This window comes from Manis pentadactyla, chromosome 3 (genome assembly GCF_030020395.1).
Source record: "Manis pentadactyla isolate mManPen7 chromosome 3, mManPen7.hap1, whole genome shotgun sequence".
NCBI lineage: Eukaryota > Metazoa > Chordata > Mammalia > Pholidota > Manidae > Manis > Manis pentadactyla.
Window position 1 is genome coordinate 3,372,798 of NC_080021.1, and position 21,495 is coordinate 3,394,292.

General features: G+C 63.6%; 2 protein-coding genes across 10 annotated transcripts in view; one reads left to right on the forward strand and one right to left on the reverse strand.

Moving 5' to 3' along the window:
• The first annotated feature begins 2,463 nt into the window (after positions 1-2,463).
• Positions 2,464-19,635, forward strand: PTP4A3 (protein tyrosine phosphatase 4A3). 9 transcript variants are annotated; one of them, XM_057497670.1, is made up of 7 exons: positions 9,312-9,449; positions 11,860-12,180; positions 12,573-12,790; positions 15,102-15,194; positions 17,156-17,286; positions 17,916-17,990; positions 18,982-19,635. In XM_057497670.1, exons 3-7 carry the CDS (start codon positions 12,686-12,688, stop codon positions 19,097-19,099), a joined length of 522 nt encoding a protein of 173 aa, XP_057353653.1. In that variant the 5' UTR covers positions 9,312-9,449; positions 11,860-12,180; positions 12,573-12,685; the 3' UTR covers positions 19,100-19,635. The 9 variants fall into 9 exon arrangements, with proteins under 9 accessions (XP_036778623.1, XP_036778632.1, XP_036778606.1 ...); XM_057497671.1 differs by having other exon boundaries at positions 11,860-12,105; XM_036922728.2 differs by lacking the exon at positions 9,312-9,449 and adding an exon at positions 2,464-2,617 and having other exon boundaries at positions 11,860-12,790.
• An 805-nt stretch (positions 19,636-20,440) lies between these two features.
• Positions 20,441-21,495, reverse strand: part of LOC118930407 (maestro heat-like repeat family member 5) — a 67,342-nt gene continuing 66,287 nt past the window's right edge. Inside the window, 3 exon segments of the mRNA XM_057497591.1 lie at positions 20,441-20,765; positions 21,078-21,279; positions 21,357-21,449. Of these exon segments, the coding sequence (XP_057353574.1) occupies positions 20,668-20,765; positions 21,078-21,279; positions 21,357-21,449 (393 nt within the window). The 3' untranslated portion in view covers positions 20,441-20,667.

A 21,495-nucleotide genomic window follows, 5' to 3' on the forward strand; every position in this document is an offset into this window, starting at 1 on the left:
TTGGGGGTCTGCCTGGCGAGCAGGGGAGGCCCTGAGCTCTCAGGGAGTCCTCCTCTGGGCCTCTGAGGGCTCCCATGCTCCTGGCAGGGGCTTGAGCTGGCAGCCTGGGGGTGCAAGGGGGTGCAAGGGCCATTAGCTCCAAGACTCTCTGTCCTGCTGGGACACCACGCCCCTTCTGGGCACTGGATTACAGGGGCCTTGGAGGCTTGGTGGCATGGTGCCAGGAGTTGGTGCCAGCCCAATGGGGCCCAGGAGGAAAGTGTCGGGAATGTGGGCACAGGTCTAAGGCTGAGGCCAGCACAGGCTTTCTGAGCTCTGTTCCTCTGTCTAGAATCCTGGAGCTGTGGAATTCCAAACCCAACACCCTGTACCCCAGAGAATGGTCCCTGGGCTAGAACCTGCTTCCAGATTGTGAGCCCTCCAGGACTGGGGGTGCTACAGGCAGGGAGGCTGGAGACAGGGCGGTGTCGCAGGGTCTGCAGAACACTGCTCCTAAGAGCCCAGCGTCAGCCTGGCCGCGTGTATGAATGCAGATGCCTGGGCCACGTAGGGGATGGTGAAGCCTAGGAGCCCACCTGTGACCAGAGGAGCGACTGTGGAAACTCGAATCAGTCCAGTCATGTCTGTTCCAGGGAGGGCCAGGAGAGCTCCGCCCGAGGGCTCCCACCTTCTGAGTACCAATGCGGGGTCTCTGGACCTCAGAACGGTGGATGCCCACCTCTGTGTGGTGATCCTGGCAGTGAGAGGCTGGGGAGCTTGCTCTTTGCAGCCTGACCTCCAGCCCGGGCAGCGGCCTCCCAGGCCAGATGGAAGATGGGCATGGCCGAGAGGATGTGGAGGGTTGCGGTGGGCATGGTGGTGCCCATCTGCTCAGGGTGATGGGGTCCCCAGCTCTCCTGGCATGATCTGGTCTGGACGTCCCTGTTTGTGGCATGAGGGCATGTGTCGTGATGGGGACAGAGTCACCATCAGGCTGTGTCCACATGGGTTCTTGGCCACCCTGGCAGGAAGGGATGAGTGCTGGAGTCCTGCTGGACACACTGACTTGGCAGCCGCCGCGGAGCCGTCCTGCCCACTTGCCGGGCGTCGCAGCCCACTGGTGTGCAGTGATCCTGAGGCTGGTGCCTGCCTCTGGCAGGGACACGTGACGGGGACCGCACCTGGCTCTGCCCTCGGGGTCCAGCCTGCTGGGTGGTCCCAGGTGGACTTGGCCTCTGGGACTGGCCCAGAGAGGGGCTGGGAATGCAGGAAGGATGGCTGGGCAAGGGGAGGCTCATGCCTGGGTTCATGCACAGCGGGAGTGGCAGCCGGATGTAGGAATGGCAGGAACAAAGGCCTGGTGGCGGGCATGTGGACTGGCCCCTGGCAGGGCTACGGCCGAGACGTGGATGGGCTGGGTGGCTAAGGAAGGCTTTGGGGGCTGTAGAGGAGCTGAGCCCGGGTGACGGGCCATGGGAAGGGCCTCGCCTGGGGGTGGGGTGACTGGGGGGCAGCAGGCAGGCAGCTGGTGGGAACCAGTGGGCACATGGAAATGGAACGCTGCCCAGGCAGGGGATAGTGAGGTTACGGGGCAGCCGCCTGGTGGCAGAGGTAGAAGCTAGGAATTGCACCCCAGTGCCCACCTGAAGGGGAGCAGGCTTACACGTGGCCTCCCCTGAGGACTGTCCTGGGGGCTGGCTGGCCTGAGATACCCCCAAACTGCAGCCAGGGTTGGGGCAGAAGGCTCCACCCCTCCTGATGGCACCGTGCCCGCGGCAGCATCCTGGTGGGGGGTCGGTGACCCTGCCCCGGGAGGCAGGAATCCCTCCCACTGCGGGGACTCCCACTTCCTCAGTGGTGTGTGGGGCTCAGAGCCCAGGCCTACTCGCAGGCCTCCCCTCACTTCCTCACGGAGGACCTGTGGACAGCAGGGTGCACTGGGCTCTGGGGTCGGGGAGGAGCCTGGGCAAGCCTGTGCTGTTCCCTGGAGGGGAGGGACACTGAGGCCCCCCTGGGTGGGCAGGGGGGCACGGGGGACGGCTTCGGCTGGGGACAGGCTGCAGAGGTGTGGGTGGGTGGGTGTGCGCTGAGCCCCACAGGCTCGGAACCCCCTTCCCTGCCCACGGCAGGCAGTGGGTAGACAGGCTAGAGATCTGGGAAGCCTCAGGCTGCCCCTTGCCGCCCACCGGGTCAACTGCAGGGCCCGGGCCTGGGTGCCTCAGATCCCTCCCCCGCTGGCTCTGTGCTGGCCCCTCCTGCCCCCTCCAGCTCGGGCTGCACGCTGTTACAGGGCCCTGGGGACTGTCCTGCCCCCTTTGGGCCCCAGAGCCCAGCCCAGCGGGGGAGGGGGAGGCTCCAGTGTTCTCCCTGGGACCAGGGTGCCTGCCGCCACCTCAGACCCATGAGCGGCCTCCCTCCCCCGCTGCCGGCCACCCTGGGAGGCGGGAGCATGTTGGAAGCCAAAGGCTGGGCAGTGGGATCCTTCTGGGGCTGCCCCAGCCTGCAACCCCCCTCCCAGCGTGATTTACTGGAGGGGAGGGCTGGCCTGGGGCCTTTGACGTGGGAGGGCGGGCTGCCTGGAGGGGATAAAGCTGGGCGAGGGGCCTGTCAGCGGCCGAGGACCTCCAGGACTCAGGCGGTGAGTGTCTGGGTGTCCCCCGTGGGCTCCGGGAGGGGTGGGGTCGGGAGTGTGGAAGGGGGCTGGCTGGAGTCAGAAAGCAGGTTCTCAACAAGTGGAAACACCATTATTAATATGCATTGTTAATAAATAGCCCATTGGGTTGGCCTGGCTGTGGCCATCCTGGGGCACACCCTAAGGGGGAGGCCAGAGGTCCCCAGGCCTTCCTGATGCTCGAAGCTCAGCCGGGAGCCTCCGTGCTTTCCTCTGTCAGATGGGGCGAGGGTTTTGCCCTGGTGACGGAAACTTTTCCTTCCAGAGCCCAAACTGGCCCCTGCTGGACACACACCCTCCCTCCAGGCTCTCGAGTGCTGTGTCCTGAGCCGAGGTGCCCCTGGCCTTAGTGGTACCGGGGAGATTGGCCAGGACTGCTGGTCACACAGTCCCCTCTCGGCCAGCCACGGTGTCGGGTCACAGTGCGGAATGGGGTCTCGGAGCCAGCGCTGGGCCCAGTCTGGTTGTTTGGCCCCTCCGGTAGTTATTGGGGTCCTCTTGGCCATGCCTTCTTATTAAATGAGGCTCATAAGGCCGTGACCACGTGGTTAATCACTTCTGGTCACCAGGGGGTGTTAACGAAGGGCTGTGAACGATCGCCCCAGGACAGCTGCTGTGAACTGGGTCGCTGGGTCCTCAGGGTGCTTGGAGGTGCTGTGGGGCTGGGACCAGCTGCACAGTGTGACCCGCAGTGCGTGGCCATTGTCGGAACACACCCTGTCCAGTCTGGGTGTGAGGGTGTGACCGCACACCCTCCCTGGTCCTCACAGCGCCCTGTGGGGTTGTGTTAACCCCCTTATGAGGGCAGATCCTGGGAGCTTCCAGAACACAGAGCCCCCAGCCAATGAATGGAGGAGTTTCTGCCTGTGTGGCCCCACCAGCCTTCAGGCTCTGTGAAGAAGCAGGTTCTCAACAAGTGGTAACTGCTTTTATTAATATTTGTCAATAAATGGCAGCTTAGATTGTTACTGTGGGTTTTGCTACGCCCCTGAGGGGGACGGAAGTACCTGTGGCTCTCCAGGTCGGTCATGATTGTGTGCACGGCGAGTCGCTGGGCTCTGGGTTGACCCGGGAGCTCTGCTGGGGCACGGGGGTGGCATCTGCCTGGCCCCTGCGAAGGCCTGGCTGTGTGGATGAAAGCTCCCCTGGGCCTGGCTCTGAACGGATGAGGTTTACGTGATTCATTGGGGAGGAAGAGAAGAAGGGACTTTGGCACAGAACCAGAAAATCAGCTTTCAGCTAGCTCTGCTCTGCCTGTCTGGGCTAGGCCTCAGGTAGGGTGCGTGGCTGCAGGGGTCTGGCAGTGGGCAGCAGGGTCAGGAGGAGGTTCCTGAACTGGCGAGCAGGGGCAGACATTGGTGCGCACTGTTCTTGCGGGGCTCACGGAGAGTATGATGCGTCCTCACCTGTGTGGCCCATGCCGGGTTCCAGCTGTGGGTCCTGCCTCTCTGCCCAAAGGCTGCCTCCTCAGAGAGGCCTCTGTGATCAACGCCTGGACCCCCTCACCCCTGCCGTGAAAGCCTTCTGGGCAGAGAATGAATCCTGCAATCTCCCTCCTCCCTCCCCCTGGGCCGAGGCTGGGAGGATAGGAGCCAGTGCACTAGGCCGAAAAGTCAGGATATGGTTTTGAGGGCCACACGGAGGCACAGATGGTGTGCGAGCGCAGCGGGGTGGGGCCACCATTCTATCTCCAGTCCCACACCAGGTCTCACTGTTGTGGGGGGTGCTTACCAGGTCGGGGGGTGGATGACATGGGCCCTTGATCCCGGGTCTGGTCTGGGGCTGAAGGTCGGATGTGCCTCACCGAATCCTTATTGAGCCAGCTTCCAGGATAGAACGCATCCCTTGATACCCATGCTGGTGGGAAGGGTGGAGAGAGAAGGGCGGGTTGGGGGCTGGAGACTCCAAAGGGAGGCAGGTGTCCTTCCAGGGCAACACTGTGCCCCTGAGTTTGAGCCTCAGGTGGGGTCCCGGGCTGCCTGGGTGTTTCGGGGTAGAAGGGGCAGAGCAACATGGAGAGGTGAGGCTCAGAGAGCTGCGCCGTCCCCGCAGACCTACAGGGGGACAAGAGGATGCGAGGGAGGCGGTGCTGTGCACGCTTAGGTGTGAGGTTCCCCCAGGCGGTGCCCACAGCGCCAGGCCCTGGTGTAAGTGCTTTTCGTGACTGAATTCGTCAGTTCTGACAACAGCCCTGTGAGGCAGCTACGTCGTCGTCCCTCTTTGCAGATGAGGAAACAGGCATGGAGCATGACCGCCGAGGTTACCCAGTCAGTAAAGTGGTTGAGGAGATGGCGTCTGAGCCGAGGACGTGGGCTGCGGTGGGGACAGGGGGCAGTTCTGGTGGTAGGCACTGCATGGTCAAAGGCCTGGAGGCGGGAGGGCCCCATGGCAGCCGTGCCTGTGGGGGCAGCTCTCGGGGGCCGAGGGGTGATGCTCCCCAAGCAGGAGCCAGGGGACGCAAGGCCAGGCTGGTGCAGGTTGACGGCTCTGGAACCCTAGTCTGCCAGCTGTGGGCAATGTCCCAGGGGTGACCCAGGCAGCCCAGAGATGGGTGGCTCTGGGGAAATGCCACATTCGAGCCCTGTACATGACAGCCCAAGAAACTGAGGCATACAATGCAGTGAGGTCTCTGCGAGGGGTGAGAGGACCCCTGACTTGGTGGTGCTGCCTGCATGGGGAGGTGGGGGGCTGCCATGATATGGTAATTACCCAGCCCACCCATGGTGGGCAGTCTGGGAGGTGGCTTCTCAGGGCAGGGGGTGGAGGGGTGGCTGGCAGCCCCGTCGGGGAGGGCAGGGCAGGGTGGGGCAGGATTTTTGCCTGTTCTGGGGACTTCTCCCGTGTGCCCAAGCGTAGCCCAGCACCTGGCACTGGAAGGTGCTCAGTGAGTATTTGTAAAGTGGATGAATGAATGACCAGTGCCTGTTCCCCTGCAGGCCCTGTTTTCCAGCTGTCAGAGTCCCCCATCCTTTTTCCCCTCCACATCCCAGGAATGCAGAACTCACTGTACCTTTTAGAGGTGCCAGGGCCCTGGTGGGCACAGGCAGGGTTGGGGTTGACCTCAGGTCTGTGAGCCCAAAGCCTGGCCCCGATCATTGCGCTTCAGTGGGCAGGAGTGGGCCTGGTTCCCACTCTCATCCATTCTCTCTCCCTACCTCCTACCCTGTTCCCTGAGTCCTTTCAAGGGCAGGACCAGGCCCTGCAGGGTGAGGCCAGGTGGGAAGGGCCAGGGGCACGGGAGCCAGGCTGTGGGGGTCCAGCCCAAGCCGGCACTGGGATCCCAGCAGTCTGTGGGGTGGCAGTAGGCACCTGTCACCTGGTGGTCCTCCCGGAGCCTGCTGGGTGGGTGCTGTCAAGGCCGGGAGACTCGGCATGAGCCAGGTGGCCTCCCGCTGGCCACAGGGCTCCGGAGGACCACGATGCTTTGACTGGCTCACCTGGCTGGCTGCCTGGCTGCGTGTATGTGTCCACCAGTGATGACAGCCTGGGCAGCGCCCAGAGGCCTCCCCCATGCTCAGGCTGGTGCCCGCTGGCCTGCCCTCGGAGGTGGCAGTTCCGGCTCCAGGGCTGTGGTGCAGCCGTGGCCGCCCGGGCAGTGCTGGCAGCTGACAGCACACAGTGGTGGCCTCTGGGGGTGGCCACTTGGGTTGGCAAGTTGGTGCCATGTGCCATGGGTCACCGTTAAAGCCATGTGTCTGATGAGGTGGCTCTGTGTGGTGCCCGACGGGCAGTGGCCGAGCTCTGGGGACGTTCTTTGCAGGTGTCCTCTCTCTCTCGAGATCCTGGTGGGGACAAGTGCCTTCCTGGGTGGAAACTGAGGCCTGCTCCCAACAGCTCTGCTTCCAGGCCACAGCCTGGGCACCCTGTGACCAGCCTGGAGCTGGCTCCAGCATGGAAAGTGGCTTTCCTCTCTGGCAGTGTCTCCATTTATAGAGGCCATGGGCCCCAGAGAGGGCAAATTCTGGCCCCGGATCACACAGAGAGTCAGGGCAGCCAGTCAAGCTCTGATATCCAGACATCAGGGGCATGTCATCTTCTCTACTGGCTAGCTCCTCCAGGAAGCCTTCCACTATTACTTGATCCTATACCTCTTTTTTTGGCAATGCCCACTGTGCTGGCTTATTCTGCTTGGAAGTTTTCCTCCTGCGGGTCTGCATCCCAGCTGTGGCCACTTAGGAGGGACTTGAAGGAGGGACTGATAACTCAGGGAGCTGCTTGAAGGCAGAAGGTGCTACCAAGGAGTAGTGAACTCACCATCATTGGAAGCATGCAAACTGGGGATAAGATGGTGTAGGTGACCTTTGAGGTTCCTCTGGGCCTCAGGGCCTGAGATCTTGTGATGAGTTCTGGACATTGCCCAGATCTGGCCTCCTGCCCAGGACGCTGGGTCATTTGTTCCTTCCCCAGACAAGTGGGGAGCCCTCCTGGTGCCAGGCCCTGTGGGGGAGGGAGGGGGGAACTGACAACCTACGAGGCCCTCCTCTGGGACACACCTTCCCTGGGGCTGGGACCCTCTCTTCTCTGAAGGGCATGTGGCTGAATGGAGAGGGGACAGGACAGGGTGGGAGGAAGGGGGGCAGTGGTGCTTGGTCGGCGAGGGGGCTAGCCCCTTGGTGCTGCTGGCCACGGGGGCGGGAGGGGTCTGGGAAGCTCCTGGGGATAAGGGTGGGCTTGGCCCACTCTGGTCTCCCCTCCCGGCCCCCTGGCGGTGTGTGGACTTGGGCTCACTCTGGGAGGATTCCAGGAACGGCTCCTGCCCTGATAAAAATAGACTTCTCTGAAGGGCTTGGGGCAGTGCCAGCGCAGCAAGTGCCCCCTAGGCCTGGCCAGAGCCAGTGCCCCAGGTGAGGTGGGTCGGGGATGCTGGCACCCAGGTTTGTAGCCGGAACAGGGCTCTGAGTCCTGGGTGCAGTGTCACAGACCTTGATGGGGCCTGTCCCCTTATATGGATGAGGACACAGGCTGGGTGGTGGAAGCACCCTGTCCCAGAGGCCAGGGTTGGGAGGGGCAGGGTCTGGGGGTCAGCAAAGCTCTTCCCCAGCTATGGTTCTGCTTCCTGGCTGTGTGACTTGGGCAAACTGCTCGACCTCTCAGTTGCTGTCTTTTATCAATACAGTGGGCTGATGTGTCTTGTTCATAGGATGCAGTGTCTGGCATGGGGTCTGAGGGGCAGACCCTCAGAAAGCAGCCCAGATGGCAGACCGGTGGGAGAGCTGGCCTTCAGGAAGACGCTGCGGAGTGGGGAGCTGGGAGCACTGGACTGGGAGTCGGGCCGAGGCCCACCTTGGTGCAGGGCAGGAGCCCTTGCTTGAGAGCTCAGCTGAGGGTGCCTGAGCTGGGAAGCAGGCCACCTCGCTTGTTTGGGGGCGTGCCTGTGGGTGGGGCGCCTGAGGGCCTTTGGCCATGTACATGGTCACCCATCCTCACCTCCGCTGCCTGCTCGCCCAGCTTGGGGGTGAGGAGGAAGTGAGGTTCACAGGCATTGCTGACACTTCTGGGTGTGTGCAGGGAGGCCTGGGAGGGCACCGCGTTCTCAGCTGGGCCCCCGGCCAGCTCCGCCCTTTCCGTCCCTGCGGTGCTGGCTGCTGATTGCAGGGGCCAGGCTGCCTGTCTGGGAGCTGGGCTCAGAGCCCGGTTCCCAGCAAGGCAAGGCCTCTGGGGACCCTGTGTGCTGGGGCTCTATCCACCCCGCTCCACCCTCTTCTGAGGTCTCCAGGCTGGCTAGGCAGGTAGAGTTACTGTGGTGCCCGCTCTACTGGGGCCCCGAGTTCTGGGGAGTCTTGCATTCCCGACACGGTGCTCCCCTGAGGCAAAGCCAGGACCCTGCCCAGGGGGCGTCTCACCTGGGAGTCTCAGAGGGCCTCATGGTGGGGAGGGTGTCTGCATTGAGCAGGAGAGTGAGTGGGCTGTGGAGCAGCAACCTGGGGGACGCCCACTGTCCTATGTGACCCCCGTGGACTCCTAGTCCCAGCGCCTCCGGTTCCTCACCTGCACACAGCAAACCCCCCTCAGCGCAGCGGAGAGCATTCAGGGAGGCACAGCAGTGACTGGCACACGGTAGGTGCGCAGGCGCTGCACAGGCATTAGGCACGAGGCTGGAGAACTGGTCAGGGGTCTAAGCGGGCGGACTTCCGGGCCAGAGGAGGTGGCTGGCCTCATCCTGTGGTGTCAGCTTCCTTAACGCCCCTGGGCCACGGGCACTGCCCTCCTTCCCATTTTCACACTGGGAGCTCTCCCACCAGGCCCAGCCCTCGCGCGGACCTCCTGGCTCTCCAGCACGGCGCCCTGCGCAGCCCTCTGCTCGGGGAATCCTGCCTGCCAGACGCGGCCACGGGTGGCCCAGAGGGCTCTAGGGAGGGCGCGCACCCAGGTGCGGGGCACCTGCTCCGGGCGCACGGGGCGCACGGGAGGAAGGCGGGTGCCTCGGCGGCAGGGCCCCCGCCCGCGGTGGTCGGCGGTCCTCCGCTCTGCCCTTGCATTTCCCCTTCCTGCACGGCGCTTCCTCCCCCGGCGCGGCCCTCGGCGGCCCCTTTGTTTGCCCGAGCGCCCGGGCGGCCCACGGTTATATTTAGGCAGCAGGTGCGGGAGCCACAACAAGCCCGGTCGCCCGCCGGTCTCCGGCCACCCCGCCCTCGTGACGCCTGGGCGTCATAAATAGCCCCCGGCGGCCGCGTCGGAGCATCCGCGGGAGGCAGGCGCGCCCCGCGCCCCGGCTCTGGCTCTCGGCCGCTGCGCCCTCCCCGGCCCGGCCCTGCCCGGCCCGGCCCCGCACCGATGGAGGCGGCGGCGGCGCGCGCGGGTGAGCCGGCGGGCGCAGGGGCGGGCGGGGGCGCGCCGGGAGGACCCCGAGCCCCGCCCCGGGGAGGGGGCCGCGCCTTCGGAGGCAGCCGCTAGGTGCCGCGCGGCGCGCACACCGCGGCAGGTTGTGGCCCCCACCCGCCACCCCACCCGAGCCCGCCCGGCCCCAGCCCTGCGCACGGTGCGTTCACACTTGCTTTACTTCTCCGGGGACCCTTCTTGGTCCTAGTCCTCCGGGGGTCCGGCCCAGCGGGGCTGGCGCTCTCTGAGCCCGCCGGACTCACACTTGGCGAGATCCTTAGACCGCTCACAGCTTGAGGGCTGGAGCCTCCCCGATCTCGGGCTGCTCTTGCTCTGGTCTCCCCGTACTTGGATGGAGGACGCCCCAGGGAGGGAGAATGTGGGGCCAGGGCTGGGAAAGCCGGAAGGGCAGCACTGGGCTTCCAGTAGGGCTCCTGTGTCTTGGGGGGCGGGCTTGGGGGTGGTGGTGGCCGGCGGACTTGGATGGCCCTACCTGGGGGCCCTGCTCAGGGACACTGAGGGGGTGTGGTTAGGAGGGAGAGCTTGCTGGGGGTGGCTGCAAAGCCTGGTTGAGCCATGTGGGTACCTGAGGCAGGAACTGCTTGCTCCCACCTGGTGGTGGGATCCCAGAGTCAGTGGAGACAGGTGGGCTGTGTGGCAAGACCCCCACCTAACTGGGCAGTGACCTTGGTCCAACCTTGGCCCAGAACCCTTCCCTTGTCCTATCCTGGGCCCTGCCTGCTGCCCCCATCCAGTGCTGACAGGTGACATCTACAGGCTCAAGTGAGCATCAGCATGGGGTGCTCGTGGCCCCTCCCCATGCAGGGGTGCTGGGCAGCAGAGCCCTTGCCCACAGGGTTTCCCCAGGTGCCCAGGAGCTACGGGCTGTGGGGTGGCACATCAGCCCCTTGGGGAAAGGCCTGTGCTTATAATGGGTTCCTTGGGCTTTCTTTCTCCGTTCTGGTACACGCACACACACACGCACGCACGCACATGGAAACACCTTGCTGCCTCAGGAGGCTCCGTGTTTGTGTGCTGTTCAGGGCGTCCACAGCCATGCCTTCCCTTGCCTGCACTCTGAGCTGCATGAAGCTCGCTCTGGGACAGAGCAGGCTAGGGGCCAGCTGAAGCAGACAGGATTCCGTCTCTGCCTTTTCCCCCTCCTGGGGAGCCCCCACTTAGCCCTCCCAGGGCCACGGCAAAGGGCAAAGTGTGAGATGTGGCACCTGCCCTAAGCTGGGAGCAGGGGCGGAGCTCAGCCCTCGCGTCTGGGGTCCCCAGCTCTGGGCCGTTCTTGCATCCAGGCTGAGGCTCCAGGGACCCAGTTCGCCTGGAGGGCGGAGAAGGGGGACTGGGGGGGCAAAGGTAAGAGGTCGTGGGTTGGGGGATGGAGGACCCTGCTGGCTGAGCAGATAGGTGTGCTGGTGAGGGGCTGGGGCCAAGCGCAGTGGCTGGAGGGTCTGCTGAACACTGGGTCACAGTTGGAGGGAACTTGGGGGTATCTTGTTTGGGCCCTCATTGTGCAGATGAGGAAACAGGCCAGTGACATACCCAAGGTCCCCCAGCCCATCCTGGCAGATGGGGTGGGAGTAAGGCTGGGTGCTACTGCTGGGGCCTGGGGCCCCAGAACTTTGGAGGCCAGATAGGGAGAGCCAGGTGTGGAGGGTGCTTGGTGGCTGTGCTTCCCCAGGGCCTGGTCACAGTGTGACTCCACTCCTGGTCACCTGTGCTGTCACTGCCTTGGCATGTGCCTGGTGGCCGGCTGGCCCTTGGCTACTGTGGTCAGTCCCTGCTGCTTCCATCTGCTGAGGGCAGAGCCCGGCTTGTTTACCTCCTGTGCCAGCCAGCCCTGTGGGCAAATGGAGCCCTTGAGAGCTGTCTAAGGGGACTTAGGCTGCGAGTGGGGCTGCTGCTCCCTTGGCCAAGGTGTCCTGGCATCTGCCTGAGCCCCTTTCCCTGAGGACTGGCCACCCCAGAATGATCTGGGTTCAGGAATTCCAGAGAGGCCCAGAATTCCACAGAGCTGTGTGTGACTGTCCTGAGGGTGGGGTGCCTGCTGATCACAGGCGGTGGACAGGCGGCCAGGCTCGGGAGCCAGGCCTCTGTTGCCACAGACTGCCTAGAAGTCTGCACGTTGGGGACCAGCAAGCTCCTAGGGTGTGTCCCTGAGATCCCTCCTGATGTCTCCACTCCATCCTGGTGGCAGTCCTGTCACCTTGGCTCCCTGGGTCAGCCCTGGCAGGAGCTGTCCTTCCTTGCGCTCCCAGGTGGGGAAACTGAGGCCCATGGAGCTGGGTCCCTCAGCAGAGCCCTGGGCAAGCATCCACCCCCATGGAGACAAGGTGCTTGGTGACCCTTTTCTGAACATTGCCTTTTCTCTCCTCTCCCAGACCTTGCGTGCTGCTGACCAGCCTGGGATTTATGGACAGGGCCGCGGGGGGCAGCTCTGAGTACTGCCGTGCCCAACATCGCTGCCGTGCCTGCTGCTGAAGAGGCCCCGGTGCCTCTGGCCCTCACCATTGCCCTCGCCCGCCGATGGCCTCCGCTGCCCGGCCTGGGGCCGCCTCTGCCGCCTGAGCCCCCTGCCCCCTTCCAGGACTCGCCATACCCCAATGGGGTAACGTGACAGAGGCCCTGTGAGTCAGAGCCACCCACCACCACGGCTGCTGCTTGTGACCCCACCCCAAGGCCACCCTGTGGGTTCAGTTCAAGTGCGTTTTCCTCTGGTCTTGGGGACTTGGGGCCTGCCTTTGAGTGAAGGGGGCCGTTCCCCTGCCCTCGGATGCGGGGAGGGTGTCCGAGCCCCGGACCCAGCCACGGTGGCCAGATTCACTTCGGGCTTGTTAATGGTTTCCCTGCGTTCTTTTTGGTTGTCATCATTTTGATTTTTGCCCTCTTGTACTGATCCAGCTTTGAGAGGCAGGGGCTGGGACCGGCTTGCTTTACAGCCGGGGCTCCTTGTTGCTCTTCTTTTTTAGAGTCGGATTGTTTTTTTAATCCTCTGGGCATCGGGCAGCGTGTCCCCTCCAAGTATTTGCACAATATTTGTGCGGGGTGTTGGGGGCAGGTTTTTTAAAAGCTTCTCTCTCTTGGACAAGCACAGGGGTCTCGTTCTCCCCGGGTTTGGGGCCGGTGGAGGCTTCTCCCGCCGGGCCCAGCGGGGCCCCAGCCGCTCTGCAGCGCCTTCCTGGGCCCCGCCCCGTCTCAGGGAGGACCATGGCGCGCATGAACCGGCCCGCCCCTGTGGAGGTGAGCTACAAGAACATGCGTTTCCTCATCACCCACAACCCCACCAATGCCACCCTGAGCACCTTCATCGAGGTGAGTGGGACCGGGCGTGGTGTCCCGGGAGCAACAGGGTGGGGCTTATAGCTGCACCCAAGGACTGCGCTCGGGAGCAGACCTGTCGCCCAGGTTACAGTATCCCCAAGCGGGACACGAGAGCGGCCTGGGGAGTGTGGGTGTGAGGGCCAGTGGGGGATCAGCGGGGTTCCCTGCTGGCCTGCAGAGGGGCCAGAGTCAGGGCCGGTGGGACTCCACACGGCACCAACTAGGCAGGCCCAGAGGTAGGAGGAAAGTGGGCGTCGCTTCCTGGGGGCAGGGCCTCCTTGGGGCTTTGCCTATGGCGGGAGCCGTCCTGAGCCCTTTGAAGCTGTTTGGCCTCATGCAGAGGCTGAGCAGGAAGGAAGAGGGAGAGGTCCCTGTGTGAGGAGTGGCTGCTTAGGCAGCCTAGAGACGGGCAGATGGAGGATGGGGCACGGTGATCGACTCCATGGCAACATAGGCCACAGGAAACCCATGGCTCTCAGGGAGGCCTTGGGTTTGAACAGGTGGGGCTGGGGGTCGTAGGGCACAGACCTCTGATGAAGAGTTGCTGGGCAGGAATCTGAGCTGGCCACAGGAGGGAGTGACTACTGTACCCTAGAAAGCCAGCGGGCAGAAGTGCCTGCTGCCCACAGCCCCAGCAGATGTGACTGGATGTGTTTGCAGAGCCTACAAATCTCTGCATGGTCTCCTGTAGGAGCCTGGCCTCTACAGAGCTCCTTGCTGTTTGTACAGCTTGAAATTGTGTGTAGGGGTGTTTGCAGAGCCTGTGACTGTGTGTAGGGCTGTTTGCAGAGCCTGTGGCCGTGTAGGGGTGTTTGCAGAGCCTTGGGTTGTTTGAAGTGCTGTTTGCAGAGTCTGTGGTTGTGTATAGGAGTGTCTGCAGAGGCTGTGGCTATGCATAGGTCTGTTTGCAGAGCCTGTGGCTGTGTAGGGGGTGTTTGCAGGGCCTTTGGTTGTTTGAAGTGCTGTTTGCAGAGTCTGTGGTTGTGTATAGGAGTGTCTGAAGAGCCTGTGGCTGTGTAGGGACATTTGCGGAGCATGCACCTGTGTGTAGGGATGTTTGTGGCCTCAGACCCTCAGCTGTTCCCTCTGCAACATGAGATAAGCCTCTCTGGGTTATCCTAATCACACAGGGTCCTGAGTGCGAGAGTACTCAAAAACAGTGAGCACCCTGCCATCAGGGGCCTGGCCCTGGACGCTGGACACTGAGCCAGGGACTCTACAGAGGAGTGCTGCCCCCTTCACAGCTGAGACCTGTGAGATGATAGCAGGACCTGGGGAAAGACTGAGCAAAGCACTTAGCCCTTGACCAGGGTCTGGGCTCAGTGTGGACTAGGGTCAGGGCTCAGGGTGTGAACAGGGTCCAGGGTCAGGGTGTGAACAGGGTCCAGGGTCAGGGTGCGACCAAGGTCTTGATGAGGCTCAGGGCTCGGTGCTGGGCTGGATGGCAGCATCCTCTGCTACATGCACAGAGAGAGTCTGGGGCACCCCCTGCTGCTCCTGGCCTTCTCAGAATAGCTGTCCTGCCCTCGCTGTGTCCAGTGTTCCCATCCCATGATGAGCAAGGCCGTGCTGATTCCTCGGTGCTCTCAAACTAGTTGCTGGGAACAGGCGGTATGGGAGTAGCCCCGAGATGTGGCTCATGTGGTGTGGACCCCCACATATTGTAAATACCCCTGAGCCTGGCCGTGAACTGCCTTGACCTTTTCCCTGGTAGCCGTAGCTTCCACTTTTAGGCCCTGGCTCCCTCTGGGCTGCCATCTGAGCAGGCATCCTCCTTCCCTGCTTTGGGGTTACCCTGCCTACTGAGGGCTGCCCCTCAAGACTCCAAAGGCCCCGGCGTAGGTTCTGGCTGTGCCCCTCGGCTGGGCCAGCCCATGCAGCCCTGGCCAGGAGGGCTGTTTGGAATGGGGACTGTGCAGGGGCCCACATGTGGGTGGTGGTGCTTGTCCCTGCTTCTGGACCCAGGAGCTTTGTCTGGGAAATCTGGTGCAGTCTGGGGTCCTGAGCACCTAAGAGGAGGGAGGTAATGTGCTGGACTCACGGGCGTCTAGCTGCTGTCACGGTGAGAAGAGGTGGGCCTCCTCTCTGCTGGGTGGGCCAGGGACAGCTGCCCCCGGAGCATCAGGAAAGACTCTTTCACCCCCAGTAAGTCATAGGGTCTGGAAGTCCACCACTGGTGGTTCCTGCTTGGCAGCCTTTCTGTCCTGTTGTGGGGGAGCACAGCCCAACCCTGGGGGCCCTGGTCAACGGGTCTCCACTGCTGAGCCGTGGAGCCCCAGCCAGCCTCCTCCTTCCCTGCCAGGACCTGAAGAAGTATGGCGCCACCACCGTGGTGCGTGTGTGTGAAGTGACCTACGATAAGGCCCCTCTGGAGAAGGACGGCATCACTGTGGTGGTGAGGGCTGCGGCTACCATGGCGGCTGCTGCCGTGGGGGAGGGGGGTCCCTCTGGGTCTGGGCAGTGAGTTTGGAGTCCCCTGGCTGTGAGGCAGCACATGTGGCCTCGCGGTGTGCTCCCTGCCGCCCCCGGCATGTTTGTGCCTGGGCTGCGCGGTGTTCGGGCACATCTCTAGAGTGGGCATGCCTGGCCCTGCCAGCCTGGCCTGGGAGGGGGCAGCCTGCGCTCTAGGCAGGGCCGCAGCTCCCGCAGTCGGGCTCTCCCACATGCTGGGGCTGGCAGGCGCCGCGGGGCGCCACCACTTCTCAGCCTCACGACAGCCCCATGTGGGGCTCTATCGTGGGAAACTGAGGCTTGGGTCTGAACAGCCAGCTTCAGAGCTGGGGCCGCCTGGGGAGTGGCTCTTTAATAACAATGCCCTCCACCCCCACCGGGTGGCTGGGCTCTGACCCAACAGTCCTGCCTGGCTGGGAGCTCGGCCCCACTGTGCAGGTGGGCCCCAAGGCTCAGTGGCCAGCCAAGGGCCCCAAGCGAGTGTGGGCAGGGCCCGGACCCCAGCAGCCTGCCCGGGCTGCCTCAGGGGCCTTGTCTCGGTCTCGCTGCTTGGTGTTTGGGACCCTGTCGTTGGGCAGCAGGTGCCCCTGGGAGGTTGGGAGGGCACACCTGACAGGCCCCAGAGGAGGCTCTCTGTGGAGGCTGTGGGGAGGGGCCCTGGGGCTGTCTCCTTGGATGCCCCGGGGACCGGCGTCCAGGTGGAGGGTTCACAGGGCCACCCCTGGTGCAGAGCTGCCCCTACTCTGGTTGCAGGCGTGGAGCAGTGGGGTGGGGACAGCCCAGATCCACCCGGGCTCCACCCCTTGGTCCTCAGCCTCCTGAGCACCAGAGCACCCCTTCATCACTACTTGCAGCAAGGACCCCAGTTTTGATAGGTGCTCCTGTGCTTAGTAACCTCTGCTCTGCGGTTTGGGGTGGGGGAGGAGCTAAAGCTTTGGGGTCAGGCTGGCTGGCGGGAATCTGGCCTCTGGCCTCTGCCCCTTCCCAGCTGTGTGACCCCCAGTCCTTCACCTGTGGAGTATGGGTGCTTGAAGGGACTCGAGAGAAAGGCGTGGAGCACTCAGCATGGGGAGCTGGGGCCCTGCCTCCCCTCGCTGCTGTGGGAGGGGGAGTCGGCCTAGATTTCAGGCAGTCAGAAGACCAGTTTCGTCCAGGCGTTGCCCTGCCAGGAGGCTGGGGCAGGATTAGATGACCCAGGCCTGCCTGGTGAGCCTACGTGGGCCCGCAGGCGTTCACCCCGGGTGCCGATTCGGGTCGTGACTCTGCCGTCGGGGGCTGGCATGGCTCCATCTTCCGTGTGGCGCCCCGGCAGGGCCCTCTCCACGCAGGCTTGCTCCACCTCTTCCAGGCAGTGCAGCTAACTTTCTCAAAACCAAGTCCCCCAGCCAGAACACCTGGAAGGGTCCCAGCTGTAACTGGAATCCAGCTCAGCCGCCAGCCCTTTCCTTACTCTTTCCTGGTTACTGGGCCAGGCCTGCTCTGTGGGGCCATGCTGGGGACTGGGGACATGGAGAGGCACATGTCAGCCATGTTCCTGGACCAGAATCTTGGGCCTGCTGACCCAGAAGTTCTCAGAGTGGGTAAGGGTCACGCCATGACCCCTGAATCGCAGCATGGGCTCGCAGGGAAAAAGAGTAGGGACTTCTGAAAAAAAAGGACAGACTGTTCCGAGAAGGCTTCCTGGAGGAGGGGGCAGCTGGATTGAGTAGGAGAGGATGAGGAGCTGTCCCTCCTGCACACCTGGCCAACTCTCTGCCCTCTGGGGCTGCTGCCCCTCGCCCTGGGGGTTCCTGGCATCCTCTGCACTCTGGGAGTGCCCAAGCCCGTGGGCAGTCACCAGGGTCCTGCCTGTCCGCTTCACCCTGGGGTCGGTTCTGGGGCCTCACCGGCTTCCCCCCTCTGCAGGACTGGCCATTTGACGACGGGGCGCCCCCGCCTGGCAAGGTGGTGGAGGACTGGCTGAGCCTGCTGAAGGCCAAGTTCTGTGATGACCCTGGCAGCTGCGTGGCCGTGCACTGCGTGGCCGGCCTGGGACGGTGAGCTGGGGGAGGGGGCGAGGCAGGCTCACCGGAACTTGGGGATCTCGTGGTCTGACGTTCCCATGATGTGGTTGCTGAGCCCACACTACCCATGGCCTGCTGGCCAGAGTGCTCCCAGACGGGGGGCGGGGGCGGCCGCGGCCTTACGATCTGCAGGTCTGTCCCCCTCCCTCCTCTGTGGTCATACTGTGTCCCGCACTGAGCAGGAAGGGGTGCCAGCACCACCCCTTCCCAGACACGGAGACCCTGCCCCACCCAGCAGCCTGGGTTTGACTGGACCCATCTGGGGTGGAATCCCATTTGCAGAGCGGGGACAGTGAGTGGGGCTGGTGGCTGAGCTTCAAGCTTTTAGCCCCCAAGACTCAGGCCCGGAACTTTGCTCTCCCGCCTTTAACCCTCCCACCACATGTTGTGCACACAAGGAACCTGAAGCCCAGGAAGGTTGCTTGGCCCACCTGAGGTCACGCAGGGATGGGAGGGAGCGGGATTTGGAGCTGGGTGGTCTGGCTGAGCTCCAGGGGAGGGAAGGGCGGTGGAGGGAGTCTGGGCAGCCCTCAGTCAGGAGGCCTGTCGGGCAGGGGCGGGACGCAGAGGCTTGGATGACTCGCTCTGCCCTCTGCCCACAGGGCTCCCGTCCTCGTGGCCCTGGCCCTCATCGAGAGCGGGATGAAGTACGAGGACGCCATCCAGTTCATCCGGCAGTGAGTGGCCGGCCAGTGCGGGAGGGCAGCTGGGGAGGGCTGGGGTCCAGGTTGAAGGCCCTCACCCTGCATGCCCTGCCCTGCAGGGGCCCAGCGCCCTGCCTGTGGGTGCTCCTGAGCCCTGGTCCCAGGATGTCCTCTGAGGTGTCCCCAAGTCCCATGCAGCCTATGTTGCGGTACCAACACCCTCCCCCGCCCCGACCAGGGTCCCAGGTGAGGACTAGTCCCTGTGTGTGGCCTGCTCCCAGGGAAGCCTGGTGGGTCCCGCCTCCAAGGCCTGTGCTTGCCTGAGCCCGAGGCTGCTTGAATCAGGACGGGCTGGCCCTGCTGCAGCAATGAGCAGGCCCAAGCCCAGTGACTCAGAACAATGCAGCTTGTCCCTCCCTCACGTGACCTGTCTGACATGGTTAGCTGGCGCTCTCAGGGACCCTGGGGCGCCGTTAGTGGGGGCAGTCCCAACTCCAGTCTTGGTGCTGGAGGGTAAGAGTGATGTGGACACGCGATGGCTCTGGAAGCTTGGCCTGGCAGACATGTTGGTCTTCCACTAACGTTTTCACTTACCAGAGCAAGTCCATGGCCATGCCTGAGGTCACGGGTGGGCACGGATGACCTCCAGAAGTGCTGGGTGGGCAGCCCAGGCCCCACACTCCAACTCTGAGTTCCCCCACCTTTACTGCCTCCTGCTTTCTGTCCCAGGCCTTTAGGAGCCCATGGCCTGGGGGTGGGGGCCTTGGGAGGGTGGGAGCTGGACCGGGAGATCAGGGAGTCAGCCTGGAGGAGGTGATAGCCAGGTGAGCAGAAGGCCAGCAGGGATGACGGCAGGTGACCAGGGAAGGGCAAGTCTAGCAGTGGGAAGGTGTGGACATAGGATGAGCTCTGCTGACCACAAGGACCTGCTCCAGATCCTCTGGACTCAGGCCTTGAACTTCCTGGGCCAGGGCAGGTGGCTGAGGCCAGGTCCCGTCTGATCGCACCCCATCCCGTCTCCTAGGAAGCGGCGAGGAGCCATCAACAGCAGGCAGCTCACCTACCTGGAGAAATACCGACCTAAACAGAGACTGCGGTTCAAAGACCCGCACACACACAAGGCCAAATGCTGTGTCATGTAGCTCAGGGGCCCGGGCCTGGGGCCCACCTCGCCCTGCTCTGGGCCTTGGCTGCTTCCAGCTCACCTTTCCTGCCTGATACCTCAGGGCACCTGCGTCCAGGTGGTCCAGCTTGCCCCATGCCCTTTGCTTTCTGCCTGTCTCTGGATGGGTGTCTCTCTCCATCTCTGAGTCTCCCTGGGTCTCTGTGCGCTTGCGTCTCTCTCTAGCTCTGTGTCCGGCGTGTCTCTGTGAGCTGTTTATTTCAGTCTGTCTGTGTCTCTGTCTCTGTGCCCTCAGCTGTGCCTCTCTGAGGCTCTGTTTGCCCCCCAACCTCCCAGTCCCTGGCACTCCTGCCAGCACCCTCCACACATGCCCCTAGGGCAGCTCTTTTCTGGCCCATTTGTTCAAAGCCGGGGGCAGATCTGTTTTTTAACCACTGGGCCCTACCCCTCCTCTGTGGCCCCTTGTCCTGACCTATTCTCAGCACCTTAAATTATTGGGTCTGGGGGCGGTCAGATGTTCTGGACACTCGAAGGCAATAAAACAGGACTCTGTGACTACGTGTGTGGACAGTAGGGTGTGGGGCTGGGTGGGGTGAACAGGTGGCCTCGGGAGGGTGGGTGGGGCTGAGGGAGGCCGCTGTCTGGGGCTGACCCTAAAACCCCTCCTGCCAGCTCCGAGGGCAGGGAGGAGGTGGAGGGTGACCCCAGGGTGCCTGGGGGTGCATGGGTCTGGGCGTGAGGGCAGGTGTGGCCTGGGGCCTGCCCGTGGGGACGGATCACTGTGCTCCTGTACTTCTGTGTGCAGGTCCCCTAGAACTGGTGGAGGGTCACGCGGGTCTCCAGGAGGACCCCTCTGGGATCTTGGGAAAAAGGTCTTACTTCCCATTTTACAGACACAGCTGAGGCTCAGAAGGCTGAGTGCCGGGCCTCAGGCCAATGGCTCCTCCTGGGTGGGCCAGGCCCCATTGCAGGGACCGACTCTGGGCCCAGGCTGGTTCTCCTGCCAGCCCAGGTGCCAGCTCTGACTGGACCTCAGGAGGGTGGGGGTGGGGTGGAGGGAAAGACAGTCCCCCGGGCTGAGGGAGGCCAGCCAAGGGCCCCCTTCCTCACTGTCTGCCCCCCAGTGACTGTGAAGCCCCAAGCCAGGGACAAACTGAAAACCGTAGGGGTGCCTTGGTGCAGGACTCCACCTCACCTTGAGCCCAGGGGCTCAGGCTGCCCTCGGACTGCCCTCTCAGGTCCCGCAGGCCACGGTTTGGGCTCTGGCCAGGCGGAGTCCACCTGACCTCCACCACTGGGGGGGCTGTCGTTTGCAGGGTGCCGTGCAGACTTCACAGGCCCCATGGCCCCCACACCGCAGGGTGGCCCTGCCCTCTAACCCTGCCAGTGTCTCCTGGGCTTGCCTCGGTCCCTGGGGGACCGCGAGATGGTGGACGGGGAGCTGATAGGTATGACGGTTCTTTGTTGAATCTAGATCTTTCTTTAAAGTGGAAAAATATTATGCAACCAAGCTGTGTATGGACGGGGCAGGGCTGATGGATGGGGACACCGTGGACTCGGGTGGTGGGGGAGGAGGGCAGCTGCCGGTCACTGCGGTCTGGCCGCCACTTCCTGGAGGAAGGTACCCTGCCTGGTGGTGAATTCCTGGATGCCAGGCTCCGGGTCTCTTTTGAGATCCTTGAAAGCTCCAGGAGAGGGGGTGCGAGTCGGAGGGGCCCCGGGCCCTCTCTGCCCACAGCCTGCCCTGGCAGGGGGGGCCTGGCTGTGCTTTCTGGGAGCAGCGTCCTCATTCTAGCCTGGGGTGGGGTGGCAGGACAGCGCCCAGACACCACCTCTGCCTTCAGGCCTGGATGCCTCCTTCCCCAGCCCACTCCCAGCCCCTCCCTTTTGGGAGCCCACCCTCACCTTCCTTCTGGCCTTCAGCTGGAGTAGGTGTGAGCCCCTGTCTCTCAGATGCAGGTGAGGACAGGCTGGGGGGTGGAGCTGGGACTGCTCACTACAGAGCAGCAGGTTGGTGTTGACCTCATTCGTCACCTGGGATACAGCCTGGGGGTGGCAGCAGATGGGGTACTGTGAGGGGTGGAGAGACACGCTGGGCAGTGCACGGGGGCATCTCCCTGTCTTCTCTGGAGGCTCAGACCCACTCCTGCCGCCCCAAGGCCCCCTTGCCCACCACCTTCCCTCTCTTGCCAACAGACCCTGAGCCCCAGCTGCAGTAGTGTGGCAGGTGCTATGGGTGGGCCAGGTGAGGGGCAGGGTGCTCAGGCAGGGCAGGCCCGGGGGTCCCAGGTCTTGATGTGGTGGTGGTGGCTGTGCAGGTAGCTGAGGGCCTGTGCCAGGTGGGTGCTGAACTCCTGGCTGTGGGTCATCTGGCAGGGGACAGTACGCCTGTCACTTGCTTGGCCCAGGGGGCTG

Coding starts and splice junctions, on each gene's coding strand:
- PTP4A3 (XM_057497667.1), top strand. CDS start 9,425: ATGGAGGCGGCGGCGGCGCGCGCGG. Junction 15,195..17,155: donor AGGACGGCATCACTGTGGTG/GTGAGGGCTGCG, acceptor CCCCCTCTGCAG/GACTGGCCATTTGACGACGG. Junction 17,287..17,915: donor TGCGTGGCCGGCCTGGGACG/GTGAGCTGGGGG, acceptor CTCTGCCCACAG/GGCTCCCGTCCTCGTGGCCC.